Raw genomic sequence first — 19,460 nt, 5'->3', positions numbered from 1 at the left:
AGGCTCTGACGAAGGCGACAACGCCGAAACGTTAGCCGTAATAAATTTGTTAACAATCTTGGCTGTTGCTTAAATTCGACTATCAACAAGTTGCAATCTCTATGCCAAGATTCAAGGAAAGTCGAACTTTCGCATTATACTGGCTATTCAGATACTTGTACCTTCGCGATTTCACAGTAACCTCCGCAGTTAAGACCCTACTGCGAAAAAACTAACTACAAAGTTCGATTCAAAAGTCTCACAGTTCCTTGCGAATGTTTGAGTAGTATTTCACTCGAGGCCCATTTATTTATTTAACACATCTTGTAATTCCGAGTAAAGAAGCTGAGCATGCAACCTTGTCCCATTCAAGTAGGTGATCGAACAACAACAAATATTTATTTTATTCTCACTACTACTAAAGCGAGAGCTCTCAAATTTATTACTTCTTCTGCAGAATAAAATCAAAGGAAACAACTGATTATTTTGTGAGTACACCACAACCATGGTATGCTCGATGTAGTGATGCCACGGCTAACAAGACGACTCGTATTCAGCATTTGACAGAAATGGACGAATGGCTAGTAAGGCATATCTGCAAGGCAATTTAGGAGAGACGATTCAAAAAGTGAATTGTGTGTTCTAAAAATCTAGTAAAGAGTGAATAGCAAAACTTGCGTAAACTATCACATCAACTGAATATTACATGAAACCGGAGCATTACGACCAGCACCACGGCTTAGCTTCGCCAAAGCTAATCATGATTGAAAATCTCATTAGAGGAAATGGTGTCATAGTAGATTATAGGAGAACTAGTTAAACGGAGTGAAAGCAATGTCAAAGCTCAAACACCTGAGTTAGAATACATTCATTTATAAAGGAAGTTCTCGCAAAATATAGGGGAGAATAATCGAGGCTTTCCTTATGAGAATCAATGAATGCGAGCTGGGATTATGGGGGTCGAAGCTATTGTTCCACCGAGAGAAATACCGTAGAACCTTTCTTGCGCTTCCATTTCCTCTTGGAATCGGCTTTCCAACATCTGAAACTATGCAAATTAAATTGCTTCCCAGAACAATGAAGATAAGAAAGAATGTCCAAGACTCACCAATTTCCTCGGAGCCAAATCTGCTTGCCACTGTTCCCTCATGCTGAAGTATTTTTTCTCATGTTCCTGCATAGTATTACGCTCCTTTTCCAACAGTTGCTTTCTTTTTTCATTTTGCATTTCATCTAGTTCATTCATCTGCAACTCCAAATTTTCTATAGAAATTAACGACATTGAGATGTTATAATTTTTCAAAAGAAATAAAAAAACTCACTGCTTGTTGATGCTTCTCTTTTAACTGTGCAATTTTCCTAGCACTCTTCAAGTCATGTTCCTCTAAAGCGTTCCTGATTCGCATGTTTTCGTGCTCATCGAAACGTCTTAGCTTTTCGCTCATTTCTGCGGGAGTCATGGTCTGTAATAGCTTGTAACATGATTGATGAAAGAATGTGAATATATCGTTGCAACCCTGGTAAACCTGCATGCTGATGCGAAGACTTTCCTTGAACATGACACTTCTTGTTTTTGCCTCATTTCGGAGCATTTTTGGGAGTTTCTTGCGATCTATGGCAAGCGCTCGAACGAGCTCATCCTCTTCCTCCTAGAAAAAAATAACCGGTGTTTTCTTCGTACAAAATGTCTGTGATCGAAAAGGTTGAATTTTTGAACAGATTTACAAATTATGCCCTCAAGAATCAGAATAAAAGCTTACTAAATACTTAAAAGGTACCTGGTTGATCTTTTGTGCTTGAGCCAACTCTTTCTGATGTCTTGCCAGCATCTGCGTACGAAGTAAAAAGTATTCGTCTTTGAATAACTTCCGGTGCATCACATATCTACAGAGAACATTTAAAGGCATCACCCCACGAATCTGAGGTGGTGCAGATTTCAGGTAGAGTATTCGCATACGGTATGGGAGACTACGGAGAGGGGGGTGATTCCGTCCATTTCTTCCTAATTACCGTAAAAAAACGGCCCGGAAGATATAGCTTCATTCGTTTTGGCGCACCATTTTGTACAAGAGGTTCGATTGGAGCGCGCCAGTCTTGCGCGGCGCCGCATCTTCTGGGCCGTTTTTTACGGCAATTAGGAAGAAATGGACGGAATCACCTCCCTCTCCGTAGTCTCCCATCCCGTATACGAATACTCCACCTGAAATCTGCACCACCTCAGATTCGTGAGGTGATGCCTTTAACTCAGCTATCAAAACAAGAAACACTTATTTCACAAAACAAAATCAGTGATTCTGATAAAGCTACTGCGGACCGCGTGGATTTTGTATCTAATGGGTGGCTAGTGGGTGGTGTATGTCTAGTGTTTAGCAAGTAAAAAATTATTTTAAAAACGTCAAATAGTGAAAGCAAGATGAACAAGAGAAACACTGAACCGCCACACGTCCACATGAACTGTGGGTCACCCATGAATGCGTAGTCGTCAGTAAGTTAAGTACGACCTCCGACGATTGCATCAAATTGTAATCAGCGGATTAATCTCACTTTTCTCCCATCTGTTTCTCCTCCAATTCCCAGTCGCTGTTCTCCTTCGCTCTCAGGAGTAAATGTTTCTGCATCAAGAATTGACGCTCCAGAGCAGCCATTTTCTCCTTAAATTAATATCGATGGCCAGGACAGTGAACATAGAGAAATTATAGAAACCTTATGCTTCTGAGTCATGCGTGCAAGCGTTGCATCCGCGTTCTTCTGCAGTTGCAAAACAAAATCAGCTTCCTAAAGTTAGTCAAAGTTATACTTCATTATCAATTGTACATAGTTTAAATTGAGACTAGAATAGCACTTCATTTGTCTTCTGTGCCTCACAATTACAACGACGAAATTGACGAAATAGGCACCAATACAGGAAAGTTGGGAAAATTCAGATGCCTTAATGTGATTTTCGTGCTCCATTTGATCTTTCTTCATCCTCAGTGCGTCTTTCCTTTGCTGGCGAGGAAGCATGTCCATTTCCTGTTTCATTATTTTCATCTCCTGCTTCAGCCGGTCTTTGAATGCACGCAGATCCTTTTCCTAAAAATAAGAGGAAATAAATACCTCTAGTTTCCTCATAATGTTTAAACAGAGTGTGAACAAGACATCCTAAATGCCTCCATTTAAAATAAAAGTGATTCAGAAGGGACATATAATACCTTAGAATTTTATGAAACTCGAAATAAATAAATATTTAGGAAGATTTGCATTGTTATTTCCAGAAAAAACACGGATCACCTGTTCATATTTCAGTCGTTTTTGAGCCTGTTTCATCTCCTCCTCCTGCAGTTTCTCTGCCTCTTCGATTTCTCGCTTCTGCTTTCGTTCCATAGCTTCCATATCAATTTCATATTGTTTTGTGAGGATCTGTTACAAGCAATTAATATTTTGAAAAAAGTGAAAGAAAAAAGGATAAGTAATAGATATAAAAATATTATAAAGATCTAAACTAGTGTTAAGAGCACCAGTCGAGAATTTCATCGAGCAAACATCATCGAAAATACCCTATAATTTCGCAGGATTAAAAAGCTACTAATCTTATGTACTAAAAAGAAAAACTAACCAGTCTCACGTGGCGACACCGAAAGAATCGATGGGTTTTTGCATGTCGCTCGCTGACAGCACAAATCAGCTGTCCTTGATTAAAACTAAGCGATAGTGAATGGATTCCGTAGAAACAATCAGTCATTTCCGACCATTGAACTTAAATACAGGGCCCAGTTTTACATAAAGTGTACAAAGGACGCGACTTCATCTCGTCTTATTTATCGGACTTCAAATTCCATTGTGAATCGGAAGGTATTCCTATGGAGAATGCTCAGTTTCGGCAGGATATTTGCTTCATATCAATCCAATATAAAAGTAGTCCTGATGAGGATGAGAGAACACCAGCCTGCATAATGTCTATAAAAGTGTAAAGAAAATCCCTATCTTACACACACCGTTACATACTCTGAATTCTGCCACAGTGTAGAAATGGTTTCATTATTGTAATCGCCCAAAATGTATGTTGTACACTCACGTGCGCCGAAAGAAAAACCTATGATAACCATACTCGTAAATTTTGAAACGTGCGTTTTCATTCGTATGTTGACTGAAGCCCATCAACGAAATAACCATAGCTTAACTCACAGCCTTCTCTTGTTGGAATTTCCTCTCTTGTTGCTCAACCAAATTAGATCCTTCAAGTTGCAGTTTCTGTTTCTGACGAACTTCCTCACGTTGGAGTCGACGCAGATCTTGCAGTTGTTGTTTCCTTTAAAAACTACTAAGGTTTTCCAAATTCGTAGTCCATATTAACTAGAAAAAAAAAAGTTTCGTGGGCTCCTCTTAGCGAAAGAAAGGAGGTTTACAGGAGTAGGATGCAACAGCTACTTCAATTGAGCTATGTGCATACCTCATCTGCATGTCTTCTTTAGCACCAAGAACATGCATGGTTGTGGAAGTAACTTGCATTCCATCGATGGTGTACGTTCTAGTTTTCTTTGTCACGGTCTGTCTATGCGGATGCTTTCTCACTCCCAGCCCAGCATCATTAGATTCTTTCTGTATGAGAAATAAGTGTCTCAGAAAAGCATATTTTGTAGAATTAGCCCAAAGAAGTTAATGTAACCGCTAACAGCAAAACGATGCTTGACGGCCTCTTGGGTTTTAGCAAGGTCCTGAGAAATAGATGGGAACACAGCGCCGTTGTGCAAGGATGCTGGAGAAGTGTTTTCTAAAAGTGAGTATATATGACACGGTTGGAAATATTCGACAATTTTACCTTTGGAGTGTTGGTCGTTGTAATCAACAGGGGGTTCAGGTGGGGGCGTCTTTTTACCAACCGAAGAAGGAGCTACGAACTGAAATCCTAACGATAGATACATGATATTCTAAAATGTGAGCAGAATAGTAAGGGTAAATGATGCTGATGCTGCCCGATCCATAGTGTAGCAAAATAGCAAATTACCTTAACATCGAGTGAAGAAAAAAGGTGAAACCCCTCACATATTCATCATCTGTACTTGGCCCAGCCGGGAATTGTTCAAAATAGTTGTACTCCTTTACACTACAAGGCGACTCTTTGCCAGACGAAAATAGTGCGTAATGTAGTGGTGGTTCAGTTTTCGATTTCTGAACACCAGGAGATGATGGAGAGCTTGATGTCGTACCTTGTTGCAATGAAGGTAATCCTCGGAGGGAACCAGTACGACTTAAAGACCTGAGAGAGAATTTCTTTGAATTAAATGTGGCAATAATGTGATGGAAACTTGCTTAGTTCTTGTTGTTTCCTGAAGAGCCTGGTTTAGTTGATTTCTTGCTTGAAGTCCTGCCGAAGGCGGAAGCGCAGAAGCTGGACTCGATGTTCGAGATGAGGGATGCACGCTTCCCGCCTAAACATTGTATTTCAACAATCAATCCAGCCTTCCACAAACGACCGTCTGCGACAAAAAAGTGAACAAATGAATGCGACAAAAAAGTGAAAAGGACACAAAGAAAAAGAAAAGGAAAACAATATGGAACCTACTCGGGTTTCCACAGCAGTAGGGGCGCTTTCTGCTGGACCTTTCCCAATAACATCGCTTCTCTTTTGAACGCCGTATCTAACATCCCGAGATCCAATTATAGTCGACAGCTAAAGTGATGTAAGGGATATGTTTTCTGCAAGACTAAAGAGTAAAGTACTTCCCGTTGGTGAACTCTCTGAAATGTTTACGAAATTCTGCTCTTATCTGATTTGGGTTTGAAACCCACGGAAAGAGTAAAAATTTTGGAGTGAACAGAACAGAACGTATTTCTACCTGTATGAATTCTTAACTGAAGCAAAAGCAAAAATTGTATAGTACTCACAGGTACATAAGGGACATCAGTTCCAACTGCGATCACTGCTGTGTCTTGCCCACCTTGCTGTAACTCAGTTTTACTCAAGGATTCCTGACCGTAGACATTCTCGGATGAATTAGTGGAATGCTTATCTAAAAGAAAAACCAGAAAATATGTTCCTCACTGATAAAAGTTAAAAACGCTCAAAAGCAAGTGAAAAAAGGCTGAAAGTCTTACTTCGATCAACAGTTTTGCTTAAAAGAGGACTTGGAGATTTTGTCGCTGCACGTGCGGCACCAACAACTTAAAAAAAACACTTAAGAAAAGCAGAGTCATAAGAAAAAACTCACTCTGAGAATTATTCACAAATAATCTTACCATCCTTGATTTTATGTTGAGGAACAGGGCTATGTACAGTTACTTCGGTAGCATGTACAGAATCAATAGGGATTGCAGACGGCTCCCGATTTGAGACATCTAGAAGAAGAAGAAAGTCATTAGCTCACAGAATGCGAGAGCATCGGCACACCTCTTCGTGAGCTTTTCAGCCGAACAAGGGACTCATCTGTTATATGTGAGGGGTTATGTAAACAAACCGGCGCCGATTTCCTATAGCCAACAAATTCGGAACCCCGCAGTCATATCATACACAGAAGCGTTCCACATTACTCTAAAGGTTACGAGGAGTCCCCAGTAATATGTGGAAGGTAACCTGCACAAATTGCCAGGGATTTCCCACAACCTTCAAATTTTGGGAGGGTTCTGTCTGTCTATAAGCGAAAAAAAGATTTCCCCGAACACTGTTCTCCTTTGTTGTAAAAATGCTGCGCAAAAAAAAAGGATACCATCGCTAATATTAGCAAGTGAGGACGAGTTCTGTTTATCCAGGGCAGAATTCAAATCCTCCAAAATATTGAGAGCTTCGCGTCCAGGGCTTACAAAATCACTGGTTCCCTTAATAAATGTATATATACGAACAACAAAAGACGAAACATTAAGGAATATAAGAAAAATTGGACTACAAAAGAACCACTTTTACCTCGACAGCGTGGAACGGGGTCGATGCCTGAACGAAAAGCTCCTTATTTGGATCTTTAACATTATTCGACTGCTCCACGTACTGGAAGAAAGACTTCATATTCTAGGAAAATTGAAATGTGGTCCATAATGAGTTGTTGATTTGGTGAACTGAATCCATGGAACGAAGAAAAAAAGACATGAAGAAGAATCCAAGGAAACTCAGAGAATATTGTCATTAACTTTTCACTTCAAAAAGGTCCACCACAACTTCTTTCAAAGTTTTTTTTTCTATAAACTTATCATTCGCTTGGAGGTTTGTTTGGTTAAGAATAGTTAAAGATGCTTGTACGCACCCCTAATTTCGAAATTGTATAAAAATGCCTTCACATTAGGAAGGCAGCAAGTTTTGTCAAGATAATGGCATCCCACGAGCTAGTCCCCTGCTAGATCAAGTTTGATAATAAAAGTAGCACGATGTGGCCTAACAATTACAAATAAGAAGAGAAACATTTCCACTCCAAACACACAGGAAATTACGGCGTTTAAAAAAACACTGAAGTCATATTTAGACTATTTTTACGAAGAAGAACGATAGAAATTAATGGTTTTCGTAATCATTTCATTAGATTTCACTAGATAATATCGTATGACTTAGTTATATGCAGAAGGGCATTCACTCATCATTTGGGAAAACTATAAAACAAGCAAAATAGCGTGTTTACGTTGACAAACACTGAATTCTTCTTTTTGTAACATAACTAACGTCTTTTATTCTCCTAAATGTAATACATTTCCTATGGTTTTTTTTTTGGTTTTTTTTTTACGAATATAGTGTTTAAACCATAATTTGGTACAGGATACAACCTTTAAACCACGAAATTAAGTAAACAGTGGCACAGCGAAGTCGAATAACGTTTAAAATGTCTGTTAAAAGGTAGTAACAAAAGAGAAAAAATTGGAAATAAGAGCTATTTACCATAGGAGAAGGCGGCACAGGTCCAACAGAAGGAGGTGGAGGAGGAGCAGCTCTTTTCTTCGATGGGATATCACCGATTTGTAGCACTTGCTCATTATATTGCGGAATTAATGCAGAACTCGCCCAAGCCGCGTCTTCTGATGCTGCAATGGATTTTTTTTTTTGTTGCTTTCTTCACACATCTGATTATCCTTGTAAGGTACTATTTAAAACAGGTCTAAAAGGACAACTTAATCTCGAAATAAAACCAAATTTAGAATTCAAAGAGAAAAAAAGACAGAACACTGATTCATGGTTTAGCGATTTTGTTTTGAAATGGAAAAGAATCGAAAAAAAAAACAAAAAAATCGAAGGGAAGAAAGAGCTAGCACACATCTGTTAACGGTTGAAAGCCACTACGATCGCAATGGATTACGCTGCACTCATAATAAATCAGGCCGTTCTGATGTAATAATGTAAACAAGCTCAATCGTAGTGGACATAAGAATACTTGTCGACACCACATTGAAAAAGACATGCAGAAATTCAGAGCGATATGAGTGGACAGGTTTGCAATAAGCCGTACTAACGGGACTTTTTTCGCATGTTTGTTTACGTTAATTCTCAACCGAAGATTCAACTAGTTAGCATTAAGTTACTGTCTTTCTGCACCCCTTCTAATTTCGATTAAATGAACAACACGAGGTAGAAATCTATCAATAAAAACTATATACACTGATGAAAAGATTGGCGAAGGTGTTCTACCTTGATCTTCGGAATCCGCGCAGCTTTCATCGCAGCTTGCGCGATCATCGTCAATAATGACCTCTTCTTCTATGTCTGCGTTAACTTCTGCTAGCAAAGCTAATACAGGATGACGGTCGGTTGCATTTGCAATGAATGGGTGCTGAAAATGGCAGGATTTTAAGTAAAGAAATGCATAAATGAGTAGGAGGAGCTCACCGACAATAACTGTTTAGCAGTTCGTCGCTCCAAAGGATTCTTTACCAAACACTGGGAGAGAAAGTCGGCGAAAAAGATAGACCAACTTGAAGGGTTCAAAAGCGTGGGAGGAGCTGACTTTTGCACTTTTATTAAAACACGCATTGGTGACACCTGAAACAGAAACAACACCTTAATAGTCCACAAGAAAGGAGAAAGAGAATTAAGTAAATACCAATATGATAATCTTTTTGAACAAAGACAATTATTTTGCTGGTTTATTAATCAAGTTAAGTTAAGTTTATTGTTGTTTTTTTTTTTTTGGAGCACAGAATCTACCCCAGCTATGGTCGGGTCAAAACGACATGAACCACGGTGCAGTTGCGTAAGCGGATGTGCTCGAAGCGGTGCGGAGGAGACAGCGGTTAGAATCGAGGTGAAAACATCGCGAACTGCAGTGCTGGATGGTGTTGCCAAGGGTTCCACCAGGATCCTGACGGCTACGCTTCACTGCACTTACTATAAGCAATCCTGCGTAGTTTCTTCTTGAGCCCAATAAAGCACTGATCAGCGCTGTCTTAGCATACGCTGACTATGGTGGTCTTTTCTGAAGACAATATAGATGTTATCGACTTGTAGCTTTTAACCATTTTATTTTTATTTGTCTTACTTCTTCTCGGTGCAACGAAGCTTCACCTACAAGTGCTTTCGAGTGCAGTCCAGCAAAAAAAAAAATCGTAATCATCACACTGTGTTATATTGTTGCATATGTTTGTAATGAATCTATCTTCGCAACAGGGCGCTCAAGCATCCTCGCTCAACTCGATCAACTTCGCCTTCGCTCTAAAAGCCAGTCACTTGCGGAGCTACAACAATATGCCAGCAAAACTGTGATTGTGAGCTTTTGGAAACAGTGCAGCACTCCTTAATTGTCCACACTATAAATCAATCTTTCTTGATCACTTACGTACTTAGTGATAGTTCTCCCAAAATTCCAGCTTTTACCGTTTCTAGAGCAGCCGTTAACGCGACTCAGAAGTTCATGCGGATGTTACTTTGCGCTAGCGTAACCCTTAGTCACTCCGTGATCCCGCTGAGACTTTTGTTGCCGCTATTTGGTAATGTGTAGCTCACAAGTCCGTAGTCTACAGTTTTGATGTTGGAGCAGCCCAAACTCCTTTCTCCCAAATACGTGGCATCTGCACACCATACAAACCACCATGACCCAGCTTCCTCCATTTCGGGCATAAGTTATTATCTCAAAACACAGTACTGATGATAGGGTATTATACAGGTTTGACGCATACCAAAGGAATGATCAATGGTGAAAATTTTATCCTTTATCACTCACACTCACTCAAACTGGTTGATACTCTCCTACAAACAGTGAAACTTGCGTTACCCTGCTCCCCTGACTTTTGGTGTAGGCGCACTACTATACATCAAACTCCTCTGACCGCTTCTATCTTCATTCATATCTTCTATCTTCTTACATAAATAAATATATGTACCATGATATATAATAACGGGCTTATTCTGTTACGTGTGTGTGTCACGAAATTCGAAAAGGGGGTGCGACGGGTTCACCGGCGTCAAATAGCTATAAAAAGGGGTGTGACGGGTCCCTCGGCGTCGACTTGGTGCCCCGGCGCTAGATAGCTATAAAAAGGAGTACGATGGGCCCCTCGACGTCGAGTTGGCACGAAGGCGCCAGACAGCTATAAAAAGGGGTGCGACGGATCCAGTGGTGTGGTGTTCCTTGGTGCAGTACTATCACGCAATAACTTCGTGTGGATGTTGCAAAAGATAAATGTGACGTTACAGCCGTTTCATATCTGTGGCCACTTGCCGTGTTGCGTTTCACCTCTACATTTCCGCGCATGTACTTCTTTGCACGTTTCCCTCGGGATGGCAACATCATTTCCTCAAAAGTGGAAACACACATGTAAGCGGCTGCTTGAATAGTAACAAGCTGTTTATATGATCTGACGTGGAACGTTATCCCTATCGATGATGTCGTCCACGTCATTTCATGTTAAAACACCAATCCGTGATAACTGTTAGGGAAAAACGAGATGAAATCCTATACTTCGAGTAATACTTTCAAATTGTGTCTGCATTATATTGGCATCAAAGGAGTGTTTGAAGTTTGAAAATTCTCCAAGTGTAGAACTGACGTGTTTAGAAGGAAAACTATGAAATCCTTCGCCTTTATTTATAATAAAAAAAGAGGAAGAAAGCGTTGTTAGATCAACACAAATTTAACTTGAGAGAATAATACACTACTAATAATTTTCACTGATCAGTGAAGGGGAGCGAGGTGAACACCACAGAAAGTCTGAAGTCCGGCTTTAGCCGGACGTTCAGACTGGTGTATATACAATGAATGTGGGATCGATGCTTTGAAGCCCACGACGACTCTCAGACCTACGCGAATCGATAAGTTAATATACACAGTAAAATATAAGTGTCCATATCGTTCCAGATTTGTGTGGGAGAGCAAGGACGCGACTTGATACGGTGGCTGACCCCCCGTAAATCAGTCTACAGGTTCCATAACGATTCTAGACTGGAACAAGCTGGGGAATCTCAGAAGTGATGAAGTGAAGAGCAAACATCTTCCACCCGGGCAACTTATATATAAATATATATATATATATATATATATACAGTAGCGGCCAAAAATCAATTGACAAACGGTTTTTCGAGGTGTCCTCCTCTGAAAATCGCTGAATCGTCTCGAAACTTGCACCAGTTATTTCTATCGCGTTTTTTAACCTTAGAAAAAAATATCAGCAATCAGGTTAAATCAGGATCCAAAAAAATTATCGATTATTCGATTTTATTGAAACAAGCGAAAAATCACGTAGTCCGTTTATTTGAACAAAAAAACTTGATAACAACTTTCAATAACCAGAATATCTTGAAAATAACAAAATAGCAGCCCTAGTACTTCGTTGCAAAACCTTTAGCATCAATAACAGCCTGGCATCGAGTCCAACAAATTGTCAAGACAAGACTGTGGGATAGCATTCCAGGCTTCTTCAAGCAAATTCGAGCAAATTTTTCGGCAGAATTTCTTGCTTTTTTCCCTTTCATGCGACGTTCCAGCTCTTCCCATAAATGTTCAATCGGAGACTCTTCTTCAAATCTGGAGACTGACTTGGCCAGTCAAGAACTTCCACATAACGCCGGTTGAACCAGTCACGAATATGCGAGGATGTGTGCTTCGGGTCATTATCTTGCTGAAAGATGAATCCTTTGCCAATGATTTGAAGAGCAAATGGACGCATTGTTGTTTCTAAGATCTTCTCATAACCGTATCTGTCCAAACTTCCATGAATTTGGCGAGGAGGTCCGACTCCATGACTACTGAAGCAACCCCAAAGCATATTGTTTCCTCCACCATGCTTTACAGTGGGCAGTTGATACATGGGATAGAATCTTTTTCCGGCTGGACGTCTGACATACTTAATACCACCACTTCCCATCAAATTGAACTTGGATTCATCAGAAAATAGAACTTTGTTCCACTGCTGGCGAGTCCAACCAATATGTTCCTTAGTCCATTTGACACGAGCAACGCGATTCTTTTTTGAAATGAGTGGTTTTTTTGCAGGACGCCTTCCATTGAGTCCGGCATCTTGTAGGAGTCTTCGAACAGTTCTAACTGATGGGATCTGTTGATTTGCGATGGCCGATTCACTTTGAATATCGGAGGCAGTGAGCCTCGGATTAGCACGACTCATTCGAAGGATGTTCCTATCGGTGACTCGTGTGGTCATCCGGCTTCGTCCTGGATTCGGCGTTGCTCCAATTACTCCACATGTTGATACCCTTTTCAGAAAAACGGAGATGGTCACTCTGGAGACGTTAAAGAGTTTTGCTAATTCGACTTGCCTCATTCCTTGATCGATTCCTCGAAGAATGGACTTTCGAGTTTCAATTGAAATATGGCGTGCTTCAAATGTTCTACCCAAAATCCAAATACAATAGGAAACTATAAAATTTAAAAGAATACGGGAGAAAAGCATAAAAGATAAATAAAATAAATCAAGAATTAAAAAAGTGAAAAATGAACATTTTCAGTTTTTTGGAAATAATACTATTCCTGAAACAGCAAAGTAAACATATTTTTTGGAAAAGATTTCTAATACCAAATGACACCACTGGTACAAGTTTGGAGACGATTCAGCGATTTTCAGAGGAGAAAACCTCGATAAACCGTTTGTCAATTGATTTTTGGCCGCTACTATATATATATATATATATATATATATATATATACACATATATAAATATATATAAATATATATACATATATAACTTTATATAAATATATATATATATAACTTTATATAAATATATATATATATATGCATATATAATTCTTTGGGATTCCAACCCTATAAAGATTTATACGGTATCAGAGATATATACATCCTTCAAAAAGTTCTCAAGTGTACAAAACAAACAAAAAAAGTTGATTACAACTGGAGCCTGGAAGAGCAAATAACCATTTCTGGAAGGCCCACTGGTTATGATTTTTAAGACTGAGGGGAACGCTTGATAGTAACTTTATAATGATTATCAATGATTAAACAACCCCACGAAACCAATATTTTCTAATTTCTATGAAGTTCGAATACGCAGGGACAAAACTGACGTACAAGAAAAGATAATCTTTAAACAACTATGTTATCCCAGAAAACAAAGCTCAATTTTTGAGGGAAAAATCTATCTCCATTCACACCCATCCTGACTTCAGAAATGCCAAATAGCTCACTTTAAAAAAATTAAAAAACATGATATAAAGGAATCAATAAGACATCACAACAAAACCTTTTAGCTCACTCAGAAAACTACTACTTTACAAAGAACGTTCAATAATCGTCGACGTCTACAATGGGCTCGAAAAGATGCCAAGTCAGGTGCAACTGTGTAAGCAACGAAGTGGCGGGGGGATCTCACTGATTTCAACAGGTCGATTGGAGCTAACAATGATCCACCCTAAGCGCAGCCCGTTACATAATTTCACCAGGCTTTAGGTCGTTTGAACCCACTGCAGATAAGATTCCCTCAAACACTGCGACATTACTATCATCCTAAAGCAAACAAAATCATCCAGTATGAAACGTACCGTCTTCAATTCGTGCATATATACACAAGCCTCTATAGAACGTTATGGAGAAAAGTCGGAAAGATTGAATCTAACTTCTTAGTGATGAATAAAGTGAAGGTGTTACACTATCTTCGAAGTATGTTCAAACTGCAAAAATGTTGTGAATATATTATATGTATATACAATATTAGACATAACATAGTAACACGCAAGTATTTGGTAATTAAGTACAATGCGCAAATGATTTAGCAAGTGAAATAAAAAAGTGGTTCCATTCAGTTCCGACTAGGATCTAAGGAGAAAATAAGTGCTGCGTTAATAGTTTTCAGATATTAATCAAACAACCATCAATTTGCACGTGATCACAAAAAGTAGCGAACTGTTGAGCTGGCAACAGTATAATTTCAAATTTTCCAGGTTGAACTCTACCCATCTTACACAAAACCTAGATAAATTTACATCACCGAACCTTCACTTCTTTCTGCAGTTCACTGAGATAAAAAGAATCCACATAGGACAAATCTGTGAACGTAAAGAGATGCCGTTCTTACCGCTCATTACAACGGAGTGTCCGCTAGCGTATCTTGGAAAAAGTGAAGAAAGTGCTGCAAACAAGTCTCACGTTGGAATGGGGAGGTTCCATCTGAGCCATCTCGATCAGTGTAATACCAAAAGACCAAATGTCAGACCTAGTATCGTATGGTTGATCTTTGAATGTTTCACACATCATAACTTCAGGAGCCATCCTAAAATAGACAGTATAAGTGGTTTCAAAAACGATGCATTTTCTTTAAGGTAAATTTATCATCAGAAACGACTCAAACATATTAAGTAAGAGTGAACGGAAACATGTGATAAGGGAGTAGATATCTCCACAAAAACCAGATTACGTAACATTCACGACACGTACCAATAAGGTGTTCCAATGAAGGTATCTCTTTTTTCATTCCGATCTTTGAGTTTTGCAGAAACACCAAAATCCGCTACAACAAATATATAAGAAAACAGATTATCATCAACGGTAACCTCAACGAACCCAGTTTAACGACTCCATCATTAGTTAGAAGAATATTACCCGCTTTTAGGTCACGATGGATGACGTTATTGTCATGGAGGAATGCTACAGCTTCGCATGTGTACCTAAACATACTATCTTGCTGAAAATCTTTCATCATGTGAGGAGCAGAAAAACAATTAAGCGAGATGAAGAATATGAAATACTAGGAAATAAATAAATACTAGAAATACATAGAAACATCGAGAACTCTGATTCTGTAGAACAAAGTAACCACTTACCTTCCAATATAAGCAATTTGTTTCTCAGTGAGGGCTTTCTCCAACTCTATCATAATTGCATCGACAGCGCCTCCACCGCAAAACTCTAACATCATCTAAACAAGCTGGTCATCCAATCTGTCAAACATACCCATCAATACTGTACAAAGAATGGCCACGCCATCGGAACGAATAAAGGTGAAGAGAAATGACGAAAACGGCCACACATACATGGAGCTTGTTCTCACAGAAATAACATGCGTAGAGGCCGACAATGTTGGTGTGCTTGCATGAAGTCAGAATTTCGATTTCAACAAGAAAATCCTCGAGTTGTTCTCCTTCCTGGACTTCAATTGCCTAAAATATTTCTGAAATGAGGTAGGTACCAGAGTAGTCCTCACATTCTATTTCTCATAAAGTTGTTGATGTAGCACATTCAGAGCTGTTTCACATTGCCGAAAGTAAATCTCCACCGTTAACAAGTCAAACAGCTTCAAACACAATAATCAGGAAAGACAGATCGAATACTAATGAGTATAGTAGTATTAGTATCAAGAAAGCTAGAAAAAAATCGTTACTATCCTAACACGCTCCCAAGAAAAGAATAATGTACATTACATAGACAGAAGTAAGAAATGGTGGCTGCAAAAACTTCGCTTGAAAGAAAAGAAACAAAAAAAAAACTTCAAAAACTGCCGGACCAATAAGGTGAACAAATAAACGCTGACCTTAGCTGCTGCATAGAGGTTTTTGTCCGATTTTGAAACTGCCTTCTCGACTTTTCCGAAGGCACCATCGCCTAGTTCTCCAACTATATCCCAGAATTCCTTTGGATTGACATTCACCTGAACAAGGTGCAAATCAAAACAAAACACAAGCTCAAAATAGAAAAAAATACAAAGTTGGAAAAAGAAATCAGAGAAGGGTATAAGGAATTTAGTTTCAACCGAGATGAAAGAACTATTCACAATTATGCAATAGTGAAAATTTTATTCTTATTAACTTCTTTCCGCTGGTACAACGCTTTTCGCATCAAATATAAACGAAGGAGAAATGTGCTTCCAACGAGACAATGATAAGAAAGAAGAGGACATCATTGACTACTTACACTACATTTTCGAGAAAACCACCAAACAACCGGTTCATCAAATGAGCTGTGCTTTTTTAGCTCGACAAATTTGTAGATATAACAAATACCTCAATAATCGATGGCACTGGTCTTCTTGACTCCTCTATAGCGGGACTCCGAAAGAGGTTTTTCATTTTACCGAAAAACGACATTTCGGAGGCCTTTGTGGGTATGGATTGGCCCTACAAAAATTATAAGATGTAGTGAAGGTAAGTAAATAAGTGAAAACAAGTCAATATTCGATGTAACACGATGAGGTGTACGCAGGAACATGGATGAGGGTCATGGACATGGGTCGATAAAGGCGAAAGTTGATCAGGCAGTCGGGGACGGCAGTGCGACCTCCATATTACTGCGCCAAAGCGAGCGCAGCAGTGGTGACTCAGCCTCTCTCAGAACGTCACCCGCCTCGAACGTCGCCGCTCTCGTCATGCCGGAGAGCACCGTGTATTGAATAGCACCCGTTTTAGACAAACAACGGACAAGCGTTGAAGTTTACGATTTGTTGCCGGATTGAGGAGATTCAATCACTATGAGCAGCTGGTGGCTGGAAATCTAGACGCCGGACATGTACGTGTAAAATTATGGGTCGATACAGTGTGTACGGGGGTTTGTGACAGGACAGGGAGGTTGCGAGCAAGGAATTGATGCGAATCATGCTTTGCATAAAATGAGCCTTGTATAGGCTTATAACTTTAAAAAGTGCTATTAGTGGTTATATATAGTAGATTTTTCGGAAATAGTTTGCATATGGGACAGTATTTCCGCAATATTTTGTAAAGTCTCCTTAAAAGAATTAAATTCTAAATTTTGGTTGTGAAAACTACAGCTAGACCTGTGTCAACTTCACCATTATTGCGATACTTCTTTGAAAACATGGAAGGGACTTTTTTTTCAGAGTAATTTATGCTGAATTCAATTCAAGCCAGTGTTGTTGTGTATAACCTTGGTCAGTGGACACCATTATTTTTCATTTGGATTTCACATTTCTCTTCTTTTACTCGGGAAAATAATTTATTTCCAATTGGTCAGTGTTTTTCGCAGCTACAGCACGGCCGACACGGCGTCTTTTTTTTGTTCATTTTTCCATTCCACTCGCGGACGGAAATCTGTCCGCCACTCAAAGTTGATGACTTGTGCTGTTATATGCTCTGACACCCACTTTCTGATCCTGTCGTTATTTTTCGTGTTGTTTTCGACTGGTATTTATTCTTCGTATTGATTAACCGAACATAATCCTCAAAAGTTCTAGGTAGCAATATTAGCGTGGAAGTGTTCCAGTGGAGAACGAACTCCGACTTCATTTACTTCATTCTTTCAGAAGTGATTAGAGAAATTAACTGCTATAGACGTTTTGTACTGTTGACATTGATAAATTCATACTTGTGAATAAGGGTGTGACATCACGAATGATAAAGAAATATGATAACATGAATTGATAATGAGGACACTACCTGACTACTTCACTTAAATTTACGAGGTTTCTGCAAATGTCACGTCGTCTTCTAACATGCAAAATTGTCAAGTCGCATTCACAGTTCTTCCGCGTCACGTCGCGTGAAGAAGCGGTGAGGCTGTCTTGAATTCACAGCCGCGCCGGCGGCGCCACCCACGCGCTCTGCGGTTTGGTAGTTATTGGGCGCGTAGTTCTCAACGTTCACAAACCATCAAACAGCAGACGCGCACGGGCAGCGCGTCTGCGCCGCTGCGAACTCTGCGGGCGGGCCAGCGCAGCGAATCCGAGCTTTATTCAGCAGAGATGCGCGAGAGGGACTCAAGCTAACACGCGATTCTGATGGCTTGCGCGACATCGGATGCTATAGTCGAGTCAAAACGACAAGAAACTCGGTGAGACGAGGTGGAGCTAACGAATTGGATTGTGGTGGGACCGTCGCGAACTGCAGCAACGAGTGGTGCTAGCAAAGGTCCCTCCTCGTTCCTACATACCGTTTCGATCGCAGCGCCGAGCTTCATGTCGCTTTGATGCGACAGAACCTACTATTCGTAACCGCGCGGCGGATCAGAAGCGTCGACTTGACTCGCTAGGTCCGACTTGGAGTAGTGTGCCACCTTTGAAGAAAACTGTGAAAACGTCTTTACTTATTGAATGATCTGATTTCTGGCGCAGAATCTGCAGGAGTCCGATGCAGTTTGCAGAGGGTGCAGTGGGAACAATTTTCATATTTGAAAGAACAACAGAAATCAAATCCAAGTCAAGACGATAAAAGCGGATATATATATATATATAGTAGGGTCAAAACGACATGAAAAACGTACGCAGTTGCGTACGCGGCTTTTTTCGAGGCGCTTCGGTGGAACGTAGTGGCTAGGAGCGTGGTGAGATTCCTGCTGGCACCACCCATCGCTGCAGTTGGCGACGGGCCCACCTCGGTTCCAACTGCTGCCTCCACAGCGGCGTTTCGAGCGCGTACGCAAATGCACATCAACTACACTCGTGTTTCATGTCGTATTGACCCGACTATATATATATATATATATTTGGGTCAAAAACGACATGAAGCACGTACGCATTTGCGTACGCGGCATTTTTCGAGGTGCTTCGGTGGAACGTAGTGGCTAGGAGCGTGGTGAAATTCTTGCTGGCACCACCCATCGCTGCAGTTTAAGACGATCCCAACTCGGTTCCAAGTGCTGCCTTCACCGCGCCATTTCGAGCGCGTACGCAAATGCACTACAACTACACTCGTGATTCATGTCAGTCGACTTCAGTACGGTGTTTCCCGGATACCATGAAAGATAATATTGTGCAATTCTACGCAGCAGCTCTGCGGTGGGACCGTCATTGAATTATTCGCACAATACATTCGAGGGGTTCTCTTGTCTATTTTTTGGACCAACATCATACTGCAGTGTGTACTCCGAATTCGTAGCGCAGCATTTCACGTGAACTCGAGTTATAGTTGGGTCAAAATGACCTAGAGCCTGTTGCAGATGCGTTTTTTCTGTTTAGGCCGATTTTGTGATGTTCTTTAGTCGCTAAAGATTGATCTTTTCTAGAACGACTCAGCAGTTTTCGGCTTTTGAGTAATCCGGGAAAAATCTCAATGATCTAGCAAGAAGGAAACATTCATATGAGAAGGCATCAAGAGACCTAACACATTGGAAGGTCTGGGATTTGGTTTCAGGAAATCTTGAGTTAGGATTTGTGGAAGGTTGTAAGTATCGGACAGTTCATTTGG

General features: G+C 40.1%; 2 protein-coding genes across 4 annotated transcripts; both read right to left on the bottom strand.

Moving 5' to 3' along the window:
* Window positions 1-910: 910 nt before the first annotated feature.
* RB195_025459 (uncharacterized protein) lies at window positions 911-18,234 on the bottom strand (the record flags this gene model as incomplete). 3 transcript variants are annotated; one of them, XM_064213613.1, is made up of 32 exons in its annotated part: window positions 911-1,021; window positions 1,088-1,225; window positions 1,302-1,442; window positions 1,506-1,628; window positions 1,758-1,863; window positions 2,524-2,630; window positions 2,683-2,754; window positions 2,908-3,051; window positions 3,250-3,378; window positions 4,144-4,267; window positions 4,409-4,557; window positions 4,632-4,729; window positions 4,778-4,856; window positions 5,002-5,215; window positions 5,269-5,387; window positions 5,522-5,629; window positions 5,845-5,969; window positions 6,055-6,120; window positions 6,196-6,294; window positions 6,663-6,771; window positions 6,857-6,937; window positions 7,814-7,956; window positions 8,558-8,699; window positions 8,756-8,908; window positions 14,479-14,602; window positions 14,767-14,839; window positions 14,893-14,996; window positions 15,153-15,247; window positions 15,363-15,488; window positions 15,860-15,976; window positions 16,329-16,442; window positions 18,130-18,234. In XM_064213613.1, the coding sequence occupies 32 exons, from the start codon at window positions 18,232-18,234 to the stop codon at window positions 911-913; spliced, it is 3,738 nt and encodes a 1,245-aa protein (XP_064069492.1). The 3 variants fall into 3 exon arrangements, with proteins under 3 accessions (XP_064069492.1, XP_064069495.1, XP_064069493.1); XM_064213612.1 differs by lacking the exons at window positions 14,479-14,602; window positions 14,767-14,839; window positions 14,893-14,996; ... (3 more) ...; window positions 16,329-16,442; window positions 18,130-18,234 and adding an exon at window positions 9,869-9,982; XM_064213611.1 differs by lacking the exons at window positions 911-1,021; window positions 1,088-1,225; window positions 1,302-1,442; ... (20 more) ...; window positions 8,756-8,908; window positions 18,130-18,234 and adding exons at window positions 13,759-13,839; window positions 16,603-16,692.
* Window positions 11,830-12,768, bottom strand: RB195_025460 (uncharacterized protein; the record flags this gene model as incomplete). The annotated part of the gene is made up of 1 exon (XM_064213614.1): window positions 11,830-12,768. One exon carries the CDS (start codon window positions 12,766-12,768, stop codon window positions 11,830-11,832), a length of 939 nt encoding a protein of 312 aa, XP_064069494.1.
* Window positions 18,235-19,460: the final 1,226 nt, after the last annotated feature.

This window comes from Necator americanus, chromosome X (assembly GCF_031761385.1).
Source record: "Necator americanus strain Aroian chromosome X, whole genome shotgun sequence".
Lineage (NCBI taxonomy): Eukaryota > Metazoa > Nematoda > Chromadorea > Rhabditida > Ancylostomatidae > Necator > Necator americanus.
The sequence above is the reverse complement of the archived record's forward strand: the minus strand, read 5'-3'. Positions and strand labels throughout refer to the sequence as shown.